The sequence below is a fragment of the Podarcis liolepis genome (genome assembly GCF_965112155.1).
Source record: "Podarcis liolepis genome assembly, chromosome: 10".
NCBI classification, from domain to species: domain Eukaryota; kingdom Metazoa; phylum Chordata; class Lepidosauria; order Squamata; family Lacertidae; genus Podarcis; species Podarcis liolepis.
In genome coordinates this window covers 19,092,285-19,102,508 of record NC_139562.1, presented here as the reverse complement: position 1 = coordinate 19,102,508, position 10,224 = coordinate 19,092,285, and the positions used below count along the sequence as shown (strand labels likewise).

The 10,224-nt window shown below is 44.4% G+C and overlaps 1 protein-coding gene across 21 annotated transcripts in view; it reads left to right on the top strand.

Annotated features, from left to right (window-relative positions):
- WNK1 (WNK lysine deficient protein kinase 1) overlaps positions 1–10,224 on the top strand; it is a 106,716-nt gene that overhangs the window by 83,210 nt on the left and 13,282 nt on the right. For 18 of the 21 annotated variants that reach the window (XM_083461711.1, XM_083461725.1, XM_083461721.1 and 15 more), the window contains 5 exons: positions 2,437–2,520; positions 4,399–4,485; positions 6,295–6,364; positions 8,101–8,174; positions 8,752–9,395. In XM_083461711.1, the coding sequence (XP_083317837.1) occupies positions 2,437–2,520; positions 4,399–4,485; positions 6,295–6,364; positions 8,101–8,174; positions 8,752–9,395 (959 nt within the window). The remainder of the gene's footprint in view (positions 1–2,436; positions 2,521–4,398; positions 4,486–6,294; positions 6,365–8,100; positions 8,175–8,751; positions 9,396–10,224) is intronic. The other 3 variants (XM_083461726.1, XM_083461729.1, XM_083461723.1) reach the window with 1 other exon arrangement.

Here is a 10,224-nt window from a genome sequence, read left to right as displayed (position 1 = left end):
CTGGGAAGCCCGCAAAACAGCTGATGGCAGCGTGTCTGCCTGCTTGCCCCTCTAGGCTTTCCAGCAGCCTGTTCTCCTCTCCTCCCTCGCTGGGAAGCCAGCAAAACAGCTGAGGGCAGCGTGTCTGCCTGCTTGCCCCTCTATGGCTTTCCAGCAGCCTGTTCTCCTCTCCTCCCTCGCTGGGAAGCCAGCAAAACATCTGAGGGCAGCGTGTCTGCCTGCTTGCCCCTCTAGGCTTTCCAGCAGCCTGTTCTCCTCTCCTCCCTCGCTGGGAAGCCAGCAAAACAGCTGAGGGCAGCGTGTCTGCCTGCTTGCCCCTCTATGGCTTTCCAGCAGCCTGTTCTCCTCTCCTCCCTCGCTGGGAAGCCCGCAAAACAGCTGACGGCAGCGTGTCTCCCGACGTTAGAATCCACACTCTGTGTGTCTGTGTGTGCGTGAGGGCTGCTTCTCCTCTTGCTTCCCCTTCACTCTCCCCACGTTAGAATCCACACTCTGTGTGTCTGTGTGTGCGTGAGGGCTGCTTCTCCTCTTGCTTCCCCTTCACTCTCCCCACGTTAGAATCCACACTCTGTGTGTCTGTGTGTGCGTGAGGGCTGCTTCTCCTCTTGCTTCCCCTTCACTCTCCCCACGTTAGAATCCACACTCTGTGTGTCTGTGTGTGCGTGAGGGCTGCTTCTCCTCTTGCTTCCCCTTCACTCTCCCCACGTTAGAATCCACACTCTGTGTGTCTGTGTGTGCGTGAGGGCTGCTTCTCCTCTTGCTTCCCCTTCACTCTCCCTACGTTAGAATCCACACTCTGTGTGTCTGTGTGTGCGTGAGGGCTGCTTCTCCTCTTGCTTCCCCTTCACTCTCCCCACGTTAGAATCCACACTCTGTGTGTCTCTCTGTGTGTGATTTGCTTCCCATTCACCCTTCCTGCGATTTTAGAATCCACACTGTGTGTCTCTCTGTGTGTGAGGGCTCCTTTTCCTCTTGCTTCCCATTCACTCCCCCAGCGCCCCTTCGACTTCCAGCGCCCTGCAACTTTAGGGCCAGTTCTCTCTCTCTCTCTCTCTCTCTCTCTCTGTGTGTGTGTGTGTGTGTGTGTTGACCTCACTGTGCTTGTTGGGGGAGAGTGTTGGTCGCACTTTTTCTTGATTTGTCTCAGAGTGGTTACTATCGTGGTTTCCTTGCTGGGGAGGAGGGAGAGATGCAGAGCCTGCTTGTTCTAAAGGAGCAAAGCCGGAGAGGAGCCTCTCCTGCATTATTAGCAGCACCCTTCTCCACACCCCCCCACGTGTGCTCCTTGTCCCTTGAGTGCTTTTCCTTCCCTCCCCACTTAAAACGTGGTTACAAAGCACGGATCCACATGGATCCTCAGGATTTTTGCACTGGGTCACCCCAAATTCACCATCAGATCACATAGCATGTCCATGGCTACAGCCTGCACAAAAAACACACACGCACCCACTGTTTCATGGGGCCGCAATGGGGCAAAAACGTGGTTACAAAGCATGGACCCACATGGATCCTCAGGATTTTTGCATTGGGCTACCCCAAACTCACCGTCAGATCACATGTCTGTGGCCACAGCATGAACCACAAAAATCATACATCCACTGTTTTGTTTAGAATATTTTTTTCTTGTTTTCCTCCTCTAAAAACTACGTGCGTGTTATGGTCAGGTGCGTGTTATAGAGCGAAAAATACGGTAGTCTGCTGGAAAACTAGGTACAGTATTACGTGTTACAAAACAAAACAAAACTGCCACATGAGTTTACAAACTTCTGTGTAGAGTAGTTTTCATACAGGAAAGTATCATGAGTCGAAAAATGGTCCATGTATGAAATGAGTATAAAGGCAACTCTGGCATTGACCTTTGAGAGCCTTTACCTGGTCTGGGTGGTATTCAGCTAAGTTTTACTCAGAGTAGACCTGTTGAAATTAGTTGCTCCCTTAGTCACGTTCATTCATTTTAATGGCTCTATGATTCTGTGAAAACTTGGCTGTGTATTGCCTTGTTTAAACTGCCCTTAAATACGGGGGTTGGTTGTGTTCCCTCTAATAGCTTTCGCTGCACTTTGTTTACAGTCAAATAACCCAGATCCCACTATCAATCCAGTAGCAGGTAGGAGGGTAGGAAATCTGTACCAAGTGTTAGTGAGAGACAAGCAGTTGCCAGGGAGTGAGCAGAGAAAGGGCAACACTATAGAAATGGGAGGTCAGAAAAAGATGGCAAAGCATCCGAGTGCTGGACCATGTTTTAGCATATCCCAATCTTCACGGATAATATGCTATTTGTGGTTGAGTCAAAGCACATTGTCTCAAAATTTGTTTCTATTTTGTTAATGGTACTCCTTCAGTATTAAGGCTTCTACAGCGAATTTTCTTTTTTCTATATGATGTTACAATCTTTTTCTTCTGTGACTGAACTTGAATTTTACCATCTATTCATAGGGGCCACTGGTAGGTTCTGAACTTCCAGCTGGCACTCCAGCCAGTGAGCAGCTGCCACCCTTTCCAGGACCTACACTAACTCAGGTGCTATATCTGCTTCTCTTTTTTTCCCTTTTCAAAGAGCATGTTTAAATTAAACTCTGTTGCATGTTACTTCTTTCTACACTTTTTTTTACACCGAGTAACCTTTTCTTTTATAAAAATTGAAATGGTTTCTTCATTTGATGCTCCTTTTTTCCTTTGAAGATTGCTGTGCCCCAATGTGCAAGCCCCACAAAGAAATAAAAGCTGCTGAACTTCATGAGCACTAGTTTAAAGCTACTTGTACTTTCTTGGGGTCAGCATTGTAGACCCAAAACAGCTGGAGGGCCGAGTTTGAGGATGCCTGTTCTAAACTAACCTTAGTCACCTCATCAGTCAATGCTGCTATGATATTTTCATGGCTGGATATGTAAACAAACAAACTGCTGAGTAAATTGTAGCAATTAAAGGTGTATTTTTATACTTTTACTTAGGCCTCTCTTTCTGTTTTCATACTATTCATTTATAACACAATGCTAACCATGCTTAAGATGTTGTAGGAAACGTAAGATGAGGCACACTTTGGGTAAGTGTAATGTCTCGTTTCCACAATGGCCAGTAATGGGTTTCATACCTATCTGGAGAGCAATTTCTAGGCTTTGTCCTACAAACATGATAGAAAGAAACATCTCAAAAATATTAGTCTGATATTATGTGGCATTGCATGCCTAATAGCAGATATTCTACTTCCGTCGTAAGTTGATTGAGGTATGGAGTCATCAATACAAAGTCATGTATGATTAGAGCCAGATTCTTACATTTTAGTACTTTGGGGAAACAAAATGAATCCATGGAGATGTTCTCCAAGGTCTGAAACAGATGGATGAAGTGTAAAGGATGAAATTTAATGAATGCACATGAGCTGGTTCCTTTGATTCCTAGATTATTGGGTAGATAAAACAACTGTGTTTGCCTATGAAGGCTAAGGACTGGTTTATATGGAGGTTTTTATTGAGGTGCCAAGACATGGATTGAACGGATTTGATTGTGGTTGACTTTTGCATTGGTCATATAATAACATCATGTAGCTTGTTTGCTTTCAACAGACATCTACTGAGCAGTAAGGAGTGATTCTTTTGGAAACTTTGTAAATGACAGTGCGTTAAATGTTGGATGGGTAGAAAAATGTAGCCCAGAGTATTATGGGAATCTGACATCTCAACAGTCACCTGACTGGCTCAAAGATGTTTGTATTAAGGGTGGAATTCAACTAAGCTATATGCAGAGTAGACCAATTGAAATTAATGAACATGACTAATTTAGGCCCATTAATTTCAATGTTCTACTCTGAGTAAAGCATAATTGAATACCTTACAATGTGCCCATTTATCTCTCCTCTTATTTCCTGCCATATAGCTGTTGAAAACTGGAAATAACTGTTCTCTGAAAGTTTAGTGCACCTCAACTCTGGGTATATATCATATCAGCAGCAGGCCATTGTCAGTTCACTTTATACACCTAAAGTAGGCTGTTGGCTACAAACATTTATTCCAATAAAATAGTTTCCAAGGTGCCCACACAGGATTATTCTGAAGGAGGCTTTGTGTCTGTGTCTTAAGTGGCTGTGGGCTGTGGAATACACAACCACGAGTTCTGGACTCTTCACTAGGTTTCTTTAAAAACATGAAATTTATTAGCTTCCAAGAAGCTTGCCTGGTTCATTGTATGTTGTTGTAAATGACATTATGGTGAAGTAAAGTCACATTCATGAATGTTCTGTGATTAAAAGATGATAATATTGTGGTCTTCTGCTTAATCATTGAATTTCTGATGTCACTTCAGAATTCTGTTGTACAATTCAAAATAGTTTAGATGTTACATGTATAGCAAGGTTTAAAGGGGCAACAGCTAACAACAGCTAATTGTTCCTACTTCCTGCAGTCCCAGCAACCTCTGGAGGACTTGGATGCCCAGTTGAGAAGAGCCTTGAGTCCAGAAAATGTTCCAACAACATCAGCTCCTGCCGGTGTAAGTTTTGCTGAATTAGTGACCAAAAAGTTCAACATGCCCATCTGCGTCTGCACTGCTTCTGTGTGATGGAAGCCCAGGGCAGAAGGGACATGTTTACTAAGGGCTTACAACTTGCAAGATTCATTTCCAGGGGCTGGAGGGGTGAGCAGGAAGCAGCTGGTTTCATTTGGCCCACCACAAGCTCTGGAGTACAAGTATTTATGTGGCTAACGAGGGAAGCAGGATTCTTTGCTTAGAGATGGGAGAGGCAGTCGTCTCTTGCAGCTATGATGAGTGGAAGCTCCAGGGACAAAATAGATTATTGGCTTAGAACAAAGGTGTCATTGGTTTATTGCCTGTTTCCATACTGTTTGTTTTGTAGTATTTTAATTGTGGTTGAACCTGATTCTTGTGTTCTTTTTTTAAATGGAAAAGCAGGAGTGGTCAATGCGCTACAAAGCCGAATTTTAAATTTTGTTGAGGGAACCCATATTTCAAGATCCGAAGGGGGATTCTGATCATCTTCTTGCTACTGTGTTAATGTCCAAATCAGTCCAAACAAAGTTCATAATTGTATCCAGACTTATCTTGCTGTTTCCACATCACATCTTGTTCATATATTTTCTCTTTTTTCTTTATGATCTCTTCTGATAGTCTCCTTAAGCCGATAAACACTAATAATAATCCAGTGCGGGTTTTTCCGTTCTTCCAGTCCTCAAATCGAGATGGTTTCCATATATCATCGCCTTCATAGATAACAATGTTCTTTCCATCATTAATTATAGAACTATCATTCTTAAGTCCCACTGCGGAGTTTCATCCACAATATAAAAACAGCTCTATTTCTCTATTTCTCCTCTCAGACCTAAGTCCTCCGACAGAACCTCCCAATATGGCAACGGTATTTTTAACTGCGTCATTCCAAAGCCCTTATACATTCCACACTCTTCTTAAAACATGCTCTGGTTCAAAAGTTTATCTCCACACAGCCTTAAATCCACAGCTTAAGTCCTTAAAACGACATTTCTGACTTGTGGGTGGGGGGGATTCTTGTTTAATCACATAAAGGTAAGAAAGGAAAGTTTTTTTCCCCCTCCCCCATCAGTCCCTTTGCCATACCGAGTCTTGGCGTATCTTCTCATGATCTATACTTGTTCCTCCGACTCGTCTTGTTTTATCAGAGATCTCTTCTGTTAGCAGTCTTTACTCCCCCTTCTTCCTTGAAATATGTGCATTAGCTTCATCCAAACTATTTCTTTTGAAGTTCTTGCAGCTAGTGGCGCGGATCAGAGACGGCATCCAGGAGTGCCGAAATCCCACAGGAGGGCATTGTGCCTAGTGCCCCCATCCCCACAAATTCGGGGGTGGTATAGGGCACAGCAGGCAAGGGGAATCCCCCACCATAATCCTGGGGGGGGGGGTAGGGAGGCTATTTACTCCCATCACAGCCTCCAATTTACCTTGTGTGGGTCGGAGAGATGTTAGTGTCAGCCATCTTCTGATGCGCCCCTAGTGGTCCCCCCAGCAAAGCTGTTTTTTCAGGGTTTCCCCTCTCCAACTTTAAGATGCTGTGGTGTGTGCAGAATCATTTGAAACAGGATGGCCTTGCATATGCTAATACTGGATTTGGGAAGGCTGCTTAAGGAGAGGCCTTGGCTTTCTACAGTGGATACTCATCAGTGCTTTGCTTTGGTATCTGAAGCTTAAGAGAATTGATGTGATCCCGTGAATAACTACGGGCAAATTAGTGCCCTGAATTTTTTAAAAAAGAAAAGGAAATTAGAATATTCTGGTGAACTTTATTTTGTTTGTTTGTGTTTTTCATAGCCTCTGCCATCAGTGGCTTCTACAACGGTTACTGGAATGGCATCTGCACCAGAACAGTCTACAAATACTGGTAAGAACCTTTTGGAATGAACAAGGTCTGAACAAGAACACTTGCTGTCTGCTGTTTGTTATATTAGAGGTTTGTTCATGAATCCTGTGCAAAAGGATTATAATCTCAAAAATATTGGCTTTTGGAATTCTACCTCAAAACAAATGAATAATAATTAAAAAACACCCAAGTGATTATGTGGATAGTTTGACACGGGGTGAAAGTACGATTGCTCTTAAGCAGTGACTAAAATGATCTGTAGGGTTCATTCTTTTCCCAATAGCTTTTATGGGTAGCACATTCCCTTTTGCTCTTTAACAATGATTTGATTGTACTGTGGTCACTCAGGCATTGTAAATATTCAGGCTGTGCACCAGATTTGGCTGAAGCCTGAACTGAATTGGGCCAGTTAGGGAGGAGGGGAATCCTAAGTTGGGTAGAGGCAGCACCAGACTGAGCCAGGTTGGGCTGCCTGGAACAATCTGGGACTGTTAGGGAGTAGGACATTGGTTGGGATGCAGGAGAGGCAGGGAGTCTGTTTCCTCAGCAAACTCCCCGCAGGGAATGTCCTGGGGAAGCTGACCCCTGAAGGATTGAATTCTCTGGTAAGCATCTAAAACAGTATTCATTTTGCAAGTCTCTCTTGCTGTTGTAATCTTACCTGATTTCCTCCGGTACACCAGCAGCTCCTTCTGCTGAAACCGAACAGGGATTTGTGTTGCCATACAAGGCCCTATAAAGAAAGTGCCTACAGTGGGTCTGGCTTCTGCCGCCTCCATCCACACTACTCATTGCTCCCATCATCAGCCTCAACAAGTTCCCTTCCTGCCTATCTTACCCTTTAAGCAAGCACCAAGCACATCCCATGGATGCTACCGGGTCTTGGGAGTTCAGGCTTCTCCCACCTGTGCCATTCCTTGCTGCCACCCAGCTGTCCCTTGAGGCCTTTCAAGTGGAACACACTGCATCTTCCTTTCCAGCCTCTGCTTTTGCGGCACCTCTCAGATGGTGAGGGAAGCGAGCGCTGTGTCTCTTTCCCCACCCATGAACAGGAGGTTTCAGTCCCATTGACTTTCAGCTCTGCTCTGCCAGTGTGCTCCCTGTGGGAAAAGGTCTGGTGGAGCAGCTCCCAGCAGAATTAAATCCTCCTGCTCTGGGGTGAGGTAGGAGATGCAGAGTTTGCTCCTTTCCTCTCCACTCCCCCAGTTGATTTGGGGCTGGATCTGGACCTGGTGTTTCCCACATTAGCCCAGTTTTTTTGGAGGGGGGGCATGCACAGCCTTAGGAAATAGGTCATTGTTTTCCCATTGCAACTTTAGTGTAAAGTTCTTTTCTCTTGTAAGAATTGCTTGCACTTCTCTTCCAATAGGGCCTAATGAGTTAATATGTTAGTAATTCCTTTAGGTTTCTCTTGGGTAGACAAGCAACATTTCTGCCAGTAGAATCCTGTCATGTGTTGTCAAAGCCAATATGAAAATAATCAGTTTTTGTTAAGGAAATGTTCGAATGAGGTACTACATGCCTTTTTGTAGAAGGTGAATTCTGCGTGTTCCCAAAACAAACCCCCACCTAGCCCTGGTTAACTAGAAAAAAGTAATATGACTTAACTGAAAGTGTTAAAACAGTTTTGTAACAGCTTCCTTTGATTTAATTAGAGGAACACATTTTTGATTCACTTTTCTCGGAGAATTTTGTTCACGAACACAGTGAGCAAAAAATTGAATTGCGAATCCTCTTCCCACTTTTCCCCATTTCAGATTCTCAGGATGCAGGAAGCTGCTCCACAACTACCACCTCAGGAGCTGCAGTTCTTAAGATGGGCCGTTTTCAGGTATTTTACAGCATTTTGTTGTGTCTACCCTAGCTACTGTGTGACTTTTATGGTTCTTATTTTATAGACAGGGAGCTGAGACTGGGACAATATTGTACAACTGTTATGGCTGCTCTGGCCCATCTGCATCAACAACACTCTTGCCCTTTAAGCATTACTAGCATTCTTCAAAAGACGCCCATCTTGTCTCATTATCCATTTTCTGCTTTCATCTTGTGACTATGTTATTTGGTGTCAGCACATGTTTTTATCAGAAAATGATCTAATGCAGTGGTTGGCTCCTTTTGGAGGGAGAACTGTTTAAAATTGTTCTGACTTCTTATGTGAAGCCTTGGCACAAACAACCCTTAGTTCCTGTGCCTTACTGTAACTGTAACTAAGCCTATACATGTGAAGCAGATCCACATATTTTTCTGTTTAACCCTGCTTCCACTTTCTTTTCCTTTTTGTTCTGCATCCCCTGTGTCAAATTTCAGACTCAGCTGCTCAAGGCAGGAACCTATCCTCTTAAACTTTGTAAAGTGCCATTCTGTAAAGGTGCTCTGGCTATAATACTGTATGTCTCTATTGTCTCTAGGTGTCAGTAGCTGTGGATGAGCAGAAAGAGAGTGGAAGTAAGCCCAGGCACTTCGACACAAGCAGCTCAGATTCCTCATCTTTGTCTAGCAGCAGCAGCCCTGAGAGTACTCTGGTGAAGCCAACCTCCAGTGGGATAGCCGAGGCCATTGCTGTTACCTCTGCAGATGTGGTGGATGGAGTTTTTTCACACACTTCCACCGCCAATTTGCAGCCAACCAAGGTTGGGCGTTTCCAGGTGACAACGACAGCAACAGACCAAGTGGGCCGGTTTTCTGTGTCTAAAACTCAAGATGAGGTGACCTGTGTGGAGAGAGAGGCCCCTGCAATAGTCCCTCTGACTGTAAACTCTGAGCACGTTTCTTCTCCCATCAAAACTCCTAAACCAGGGCTTATCGCGAGAAGGCATTCTCTGCACCTGAATGGGCCATCGTCTGAGCTGGAAGCTGCCTTCCTGAGTGGTGCAGCTAAGGAGCAAGATGATGGCTCAAGGAGTCCAGACTCTCTCCATCCACCTGGGTCAAAGATCAGTCTTCCAGTTCAGAGCCTTAGCAACTCATTCAACTCTTCCTACATGAGCAGTGATAATGAGTCGGACATAGAAGATGAAGACTTGAAGTGTGAGCTGCGCCAATTGCGAGAGAAGTAAGTCCTCTAGCCCCACCCCACCCAGACTTTTTTAAGAGGACATAATGAGTAGAAGCATGACTTGATTGAAAGTTTTATCCCGTGTAGTGGGACTAAAAACAGTTATCTGCAGTCAACACTTGCAGGGAATTTGTATAGCGAGGTCTACAATATTTGTCCCCTGTTTTTCTAGTGGAATGAGTGTTTCCTTGCAATTAACATCTCCTTATTAATGGATAGGCAGCTGAGGATGAGAAAATAGGGGCTTCTCTGAGAGTTCACAGCAGAGGCAAGATTTGAACTGGAGATGTCTGGGACACTGTTCAGTCTTAGGTGCTAAAAATGCATGAGTGGACTAGATGTCTAGCTCTTTAGTGTTTTATGAGTGGACTCATACAGAGCTCCCATGCTTCTGGCTTTCTCGCTTTAGCTAATTGCAAATTCAGGTGATTCAGTGTTGAGAATTTCATTCCTCCGGTGCTGCAGATGTGTGTGTGGGATTGTTACATGTCACATGTCTGTTTACATTCCAGCACTGATTGTTGGAGTCTTGGGAGAGGAAATTGAGATACGCTGTTTCTGCTCTGTATAGCTTTTGCTTTTGCAACTCTCTCCGAGGAACAAAGACAGAGAGGAGCCATGTTTTCTTTGTTCTGTTACGTTTGATTTAATTTGCAATAAATTAGGCTTAGATGTTACTCCTGAAGGCTGAGCTTCTGTTTTGAACTCTGCTTGTCGTGTTCTCATGTCCCTGAATATGGACCACATCAGCTTGATGGGAGACCGGAGTGATGAATCCTGGGCGACACTACCTTGGGGGGAGGCACCAGGCCTCAGCGTTCATAAA